At 39.5% G+C, this 6,913-nt stretch overlaps 1 protein-coding gene across 3 annotated transcripts in view; it reads right to left on the bottom strand.

The window, feature by feature from the left end:
- Positions 1 to 740: 740 nt before the first annotated feature.
- LOC137382754 (regulation of nuclear pre-mRNA domain-containing protein 1B-like) overlaps positions 741 to 6,913 on the bottom strand; it is a 61,081-nt gene continuing 54,908 nt past the window's right edge. The window contains exons 7-8 of one of the 3 annotated variants that reach the window (XM_068055139.1): positions 2,881 to 3,126; positions 741 to 1,119 (exon numbers count right to left, since the gene is read on the bottom strand). In XM_068055139.1, coding sequence (XP_067911240.1) covers positions 2,977 to 3,126 — 150 coding nt within the window. In that variant the 3' untranslated portion in view covers positions 741 to 1,119; positions 2,881 to 2,976. Of the gene's footprint in view, positions 1,120 to 2,880; positions 3,127 to 6,913 lie in introns of those variants that run through there. The other 2 variants (XM_068055149.1, XM_068055129.1) reach the window with 2 other exon arrangements.

The following is a 6,913-nucleotide window of genomic DNA, read 5'->3' as shown; positions in this document are numbered from 1 at the left end:
TCCTCCTCCTCCAACAATTAAACAAGATGAGAATTTCCAAGGGAAAAATTATTTTGCCACTTCCCCTTCATTTTAGGGAAGTTCCCCAAACAAGAAACAATCATGAGGGAGACTTCCAAATGAATTTACAAAACCTACAAAATAAAGAGCAAAAAATAATTTTGGCAAAAGACAAATCCAAAGTAAAGTTATGGGTCTCTATCTAACAGCATAATGAAACCACAGAAATTTAGATGCGGTTTGGTGAAATAGGGTGCAAATGTTAGAATTTAGGACTTGATCAATCCAGAGTCTCCTCTGAATTATGCCCATTTTGGGGTGGTAATTGAAGAAAATGCATTCTTAAAGGCCACTGCCTCAAGCCCACCTAACAAAAATAAGCTACACCCAAATTCTCCCCCTAAAACAGACAAGTTCTTTTAAGACCACTCAGCCACATTTAAATAGGATCAAGAGGATGTAAGTAACTTCACTGTCCATTCCTCCCCAAACTCACAAGCAATTGCCACTATATTCACTGGTAATGAGTGTAAATGTTATCACATTAAGCTCACATAAACAGAAACTGAAATTTTCCAAATAAATTAGTTTTCATACTGCTCGGCACTTGCATAATTGTGTGCTCACTATAAACAAAGATATTCCAGAAAATCACTTATACATTAAGAAAGCTTACCTTGCAAGATACTCTTTTATGTTAAAAGTTTATTCATAGAATACTATAAATAAAATCATCTGTAGTTCTACCATTCTATAAATATTATACATTGCAGAACAGTTTGAAATGCATGGAAATGCACCAGTAGAGAAACCTTAATAAAATGTGAGACACAAAATACTGGAAACACTGAAATCAACTGGCTAGCCCATCTGGTCAGTCACATCAAGAAGTTTCTTTTCCAGTGTCAGGACAAGACTTTCGAACTGTAGCAATACTGTTTCTGGCAGCTGATCTTGTTAGCAAAACCATTCTTTTATGCGTTTTTGTCTCCTTTTCTGCTAGAGATTTCTTCACTCGCACATTTCTTGATTGAAAGGTATACACACACACTTTGTTTATGCTTCCATCAGAAACAGGTCAGATTAGAAAAGTCTGAAGAATTACATTTCACAACATACCTATATTTTGAAAGATGCAAAAGAAATTCAGCTTACAGAAGGTTAAAGCACAATTTTTACAGGACCTGTAACAGATGTTTGTGACACAAAATTGCCAGATTTGGAAAGACGATAATTATCTAATGTGCATATATACAAATATCTTACAGATTGATCAGTAATTGCATGGGATAGCTTAGAGGGAAACAAATTACTTTGTGGGATAATAGCGAACACTATGATGTTTATCTGAATTTCCTCTCCTCACTATTTAAGTGGACGCTTTAACCCATTTAAAATAGGTGGGTTAACACCTCCAGAAAATAGCAGAGGGAAATTTCAAACATGTTGAACTTTCATTTATTATCCCACAGTGTAATTTCAATACCCAAGTATGTGGGGAGATGCTTTCAATTTAAAGTACTTGCCTCAGATAGATTTGTCTTGTTGTACTAAAGTGTTTTTGAAAGTTTGGATTTCAGCATCAACGTTCATACTGATTTCATGCTCCACTCTCACCCTATTTAATGGCAGCCAGTGTGAGCAAGTACATTACAGCTGTGAGACCCAACAAGAGGTTGCTATCTGAGCAGTAAAACAGAAACCTTTCCTCTCAAGTGGGAAGATATTTTTGAACAATCTTTTTGGGCTGAGTAATTTACACTGAAAGTCATTTATATTCCCGCCCAGTGTCATTACCCTGTAAGTAAACAAAACAGAAAAAAAAAATCAATCTACTACTACCACACACATTCATGACAATATTACTTCAGGACTCATAATATTGCACTTAAGCATCACTAATCGTGCTTTTTTGAATATTTTTCTCACATGATAATCACATTTGAAAAAAATGCAAATAAAAGCAACTTTGAAGAATGCTAGTTCGTTACAATTTTTTAAACTACCTATTGGGAAGGAGGAAATTAAGGCTTCATACAACATACTGGCTTTGCTAGCTCAAACTCTGTTTCATGTAGTTCAATAAAAGTCAGTTGTGGTGTCAATGTTCCACTATCCAGTAATGTACAACTATTTTCAAATTCAATACATAGCAGCAAAGCCCACCAGTTCCAACTAAACTCAGGAAGCAGCATGCAATGCAGGCTGACCTACAATATCGAACATTAAAGGGGGTTCATTACATTCAGTGTATGGATTGTGTCCATTTCATGCTGCATGCCCGCTCAGAAGTCTGCATTGTTGCTCTGCATTTGATTAACACAGCTTCTATACTAGGTCCAGATCTCAACTAGTAGAACCCAGAAGTGATTTTTTTCGTACTTCAATTTCTTTGTTGGTGGAGGAGGGTGGTGTCGTTGGATGAATCATATAATGTGAATAAACATTCATTAATAGAGCTTTACAGGAGCTTAACGTGTATTCCTAGACATATTTGGCCACTGCTTCTACGAAATGAGCTACTAATGTCAATGGTGGCTGTTAACTAGCAAATTCCTAGCCATAATGCTTTCAAGATATCTACATGCTAACCAGCCTACCCACTGTATTAACAACATGGTCCCAGTGATCCAAATCAAATAAGAGTCTTTCAAATGACTGAAATACTAATTTTTGCAAGACACAATTCTCTGGCATTCACGTATTCATCAAATAAATCGTTGTAAATTGGCTTAAACTGTATACAAGTAAATGGTCTGTCTTCTCTGTGTGCAAACAACAGATCTCTTTTTAAATACCTTTATTTTATTCACATCTTCTGCTAGCACCGCAACCCTGTAGACATACAAAAATATCACAACAGCAAAATAAGTTTCTGACCTTTTAAAACAAGAAAAAATATGGGGGGCTCTGAAAATTGTGCACTCCTTCCTTTACGTCCTTTTAAAAGTCTTTTCAACAGAAGAATCCAATGGATCAATCAGTGGAGAAAAGATCCCCTGCAGAGGGCAATGGGGCCAAGCCACCCGTCACATTTGGAAGCTGGGAAAGATCTGGTAAGCTCTGAATGTGGGACTTGAGCTCTTTTCGCACTTGTGTGACCCTGGCCAGTTTGCGTTTGTACTCCTATAAAACAGAGAAAGATGCACATGATCACTCAATGGAAATACTTGCAATTTGTTCAAGTTAGGCTGAATTTTCTGATCATCTGAACAGTTAATAGTGATGGAGGATGAAGATTTTCATAGCGAGTGTCTGCATCTCATAAAAGCATCTCCTGCAGTATTAGTGTGACACTTTCACTAGCTTGAACAGGTACTGTTGAAGTACCTCTGAACAAGAATGGCATTATAGTGCCAACTAGGCATTGAGTTCCAGACAATTTTAGGGTAACAGATTGTGCCCGAGTTCATTTGACTTAATAAAGAACTCACATTTATACAAAGCCTTTCATATTGTTATGACATCCCATGGTTTTTCTCAGCCAATGATTACTTCTGAACTGTTGTCACTGTTGTTTTGTAGCCAAAACAGAGCTGGTAATCTGTGCAAGATCCCACAAACAGCAATGAGAGGAATGACCAGTTAATCTTTTGTGGTGATCTTTGTTGAAGGATGAATGTTTTGTCAGGACACTGGAAGAACTCCTTGCTCTTCCCTATAACAATGCCATGGGATCTTTTATGTTTATCTGGAACAGCAGACAATACATTGATTTAACATCTAATGAAAGACAGCACCTTTAATAATGTAGCACTCCTTCAGTACTGCACTGAAGTGTCACTCTACATTATGTGCTCAAGTTCTGCAGTGGGGCTTAAACACACAGCATTCTAACTCAATAGCAAGAGTTCTACCATTGAGTAAAGCTGACATTTGATCCTTTTAGCGATTAGAAGTCAAGCTCCACTCCAGGACTTCAACACAACAATCAAGGCTGACACTCAAGGAGCGCTGCACTGTCAGAGGTGCTGTCTTTTGGATGAGATGTTAAACCAAGACTCCATCTGCTCTCTCAGGTGGACATAAAAGATCCCATGCTGCTTTTTCGAAGAAGAGCAGGAGTGTCATCCCCAGTGTCCTGGCCAATCGTTACCCCTCAATCAACATCAGAAAAACAGATTATTTGGTTATCACATTGCTGTTAGTGGAAGCTTGTTGTGCGCAAATTGGCTGCCGCGTTCCCCAAATTACAACCATGTACTTCAAAAATTTACTTCAATGACTGTAAAGCACTTTGAGACTTCCGGTACATGCAAATCTTTCTTTAGAAAATGGAGATTTTGCATCAATCTGGACTGAATTAAAACCCAGGGCCCAAAGGTGAAAGGAACAACAGCCTGATCTACCATAACAACAGAAAATGCTGAAAATACTCAGCAGCAAGGTTCCCTCTAAGCTGTGCAGCAATCCGGAAGTTACCATGCAGGCCGCAAACAAGTTGGCCACTTTATCGCACATGTAGAGTCACGCAAAAGAATAAAAGCGCCTGTGAACGTAAATGAATAGGCCACACACGAGAAAAATAAAATTAGACGAAAGTTGCTCAGTTAACATTTGAGATCAGAGGGGAGGCAAGAACAAAAGGGAAGGTCTGTGATAGGGTGGAAGGCAGGAGAGATTCAATAACAAAAGGGCTTGATGGTGCAAGGTAAAAGTGTGTGGTAATGGGACAAGTAAAGGGATTGGTCTGGAGGAGCTGAACATGATTAAAGCAGACTCATTATCTGCAACTGCAGTCCGAAAAAATGGGTGCAGCGGTTGTGATCTGAAATTGTTGAATTCAATGTTAAGTCCAGAAGGCTGAAGGTGCCTAATCGGAAGATGAGGTGCTGTCCCTCAGTCTTCCGTTGAGCTTTATTAGAGCATCGAGGAGGCCAAGAACAGAGAGTTCAGAGTGGAAGTGGGTCGGAGAATTAAAATGACAGGTGACTAGAAGTTCATGGTCACACTTGTGGACTGGATGGAAATGTTCTGCATAGCAATCCCCCAATCTACATTTGTTTTCCCCATCGTCAGCAAGTACAGTATAACAAATTGATAGAAGTACAAGTAAATCACTGTTTCATCTGGAAGGAGCGCTTGTGGCCCTGGATGGTGGGAAGGGAATTTGTAAAAGGGCAGGTGATGCATCTCCTGCGCTTGCACGGGAAGATGCCGTGGGCTGGGGAAGGGGTATTAGGAATAATTGAGGAGTGGACCAGGGTGCTGCTAAGGGAACAGTCCCTTCAGAATGCTTAAAGGGGAGGAGAGGGGAAGATGTGTTTGGTGGTCTTGTTAGGCTGGAAGTGGCAGAAATGGCGGACGATGATCCACTCAATGTGGAGGCTGGTGGGTAGAAGATGAAGACAATGGGAACCTTATCATGGTTCTGTGAGGGAGGGGAAGTGGTGAGAGCAGAAGGGCTTGAAATGTGATGGACACAGCTGAGGGCGCTGTGAAGTAATGTTGGGGGGGTGGGGGGGGGGGGAGAGATCCTTGGTTGAGGAAAAAAGAACACATATCGGAAACACTGGTATGGAAGGTAGCATCGTCAGAGTAGATGCAACAGAGATGGAAAAACGGGGAGAATGGAACTGACTCCTTACAGAGACCCTACCCTTCCGGTCTGGTCACCTGTCATCTTAATTTTCCACTCCACCCCCACTTTTACCTCGGCCTGAATATTATTCTAATAAAGCTTAACGAAAACTCGAGGAACAGCACCTCATCTTTTGATCAGGCACTTTAGGGCCTTTCGGACACAATACTAAGTTCAACAATTTCAGATCATAACTACAGTTTCTGGTAACGATTCTGCTTTTGTCACTGGACATATCTTTTTTTCTTTTATTGTGTCATTACCACCCCCTTTTCCCTTGCACCAACACCCCTGTTGTCATTTAATCTCTCCTGCTTTCCACCCTATCACAGACCTTCCCTTTTGTTCTTTCCTCTCCTCCTGCCAGCCCCCCCCCCCCCCCACCCCCCGTTTGCTGCCTGTGTATTTGCTTAAAACCTGTTGCACCTCTAGGTTTTGACAGTTCCGATGAAAGGTCAATGACCTGAAACATGAACTCTGTTTCTCTCTCCACAGTTGCTGGCTGACCTGCTGAGTATTTCCAGCATTTTCTGTTTTTAGTTCAGATTCCCAGCATTCGCAGTATTTTGCTTTTGTACTATATATGCCATATGGGGTTAGTGAAAATGTTTATACAGAAATAATGAAAGAAATATCATGTTGAAAGTTGTTGTGCATCATATCGAAAATAATGCACTGCTTTCCTGCATTTCCAAAGAAAAAAGTAGTTTGCCAAACATTTTTTTCATTATAAAGAGAATCCATTTAAAAGATGTGATAATACTGAGCAGTTGAGTGGTAAACCCAGTACAGACTGTATACAATAGGAGACTACATGTCATCAAAAATACAAGGCCGGGAAAAAAACAGTAACAAAAATGTCAACCAAGACATATAAATATACAGTGTTTAACCATAAAAAGTTCTTCTAAAAACTAAACTGTGATTATGTTTAATAACATTTGTTTAAAAAACACTTCTTTTGTTCACTGGGGAGGGGGAATGGGATGAGAAGTTTTACTGAGCTGTGCAACATTATGTGGCTGAAGTAAAATCAGTGAAGAAAGAACTTGCATTCATATGGTGCCTTTCACATCCTTAAGATGTCCCAAAGAACTTCAAAGCCAATGAAGTACTTTTGAGGTGTAGGCACATTAAGGTAGAAATTATTGTAAATGATGTCAAATAAATGCTTAAGCTTTGCTTTATAACAGGAATGCCAATACCAATGTGCTTGTATTGAATAAAGAAATATAGCAAAAGGTCTCCATGTTACATGTGTATGTTGTCAACTTGTTGAAAATGACACCTAACGCTTCTCCCTTTCCAAACCAAACATAAGGCTCGCTATAC

Source organism: Heterodontus francisci, chromosome 2 (assembly GCF_036365525.1).
Source record: "Heterodontus francisci isolate sHetFra1 chromosome 2, sHetFra1.hap1, whole genome shotgun sequence".
NCBI lineage: Eukaryota > Metazoa > Chordata > Chondrichthyes > Heterodontiformes > Heterodontidae > Heterodontus > Heterodontus francisci.
The sequence above is the reverse complement of the archived record's forward strand: the minus strand, read 5'-3'. Positions and strand labels throughout refer to the sequence as shown.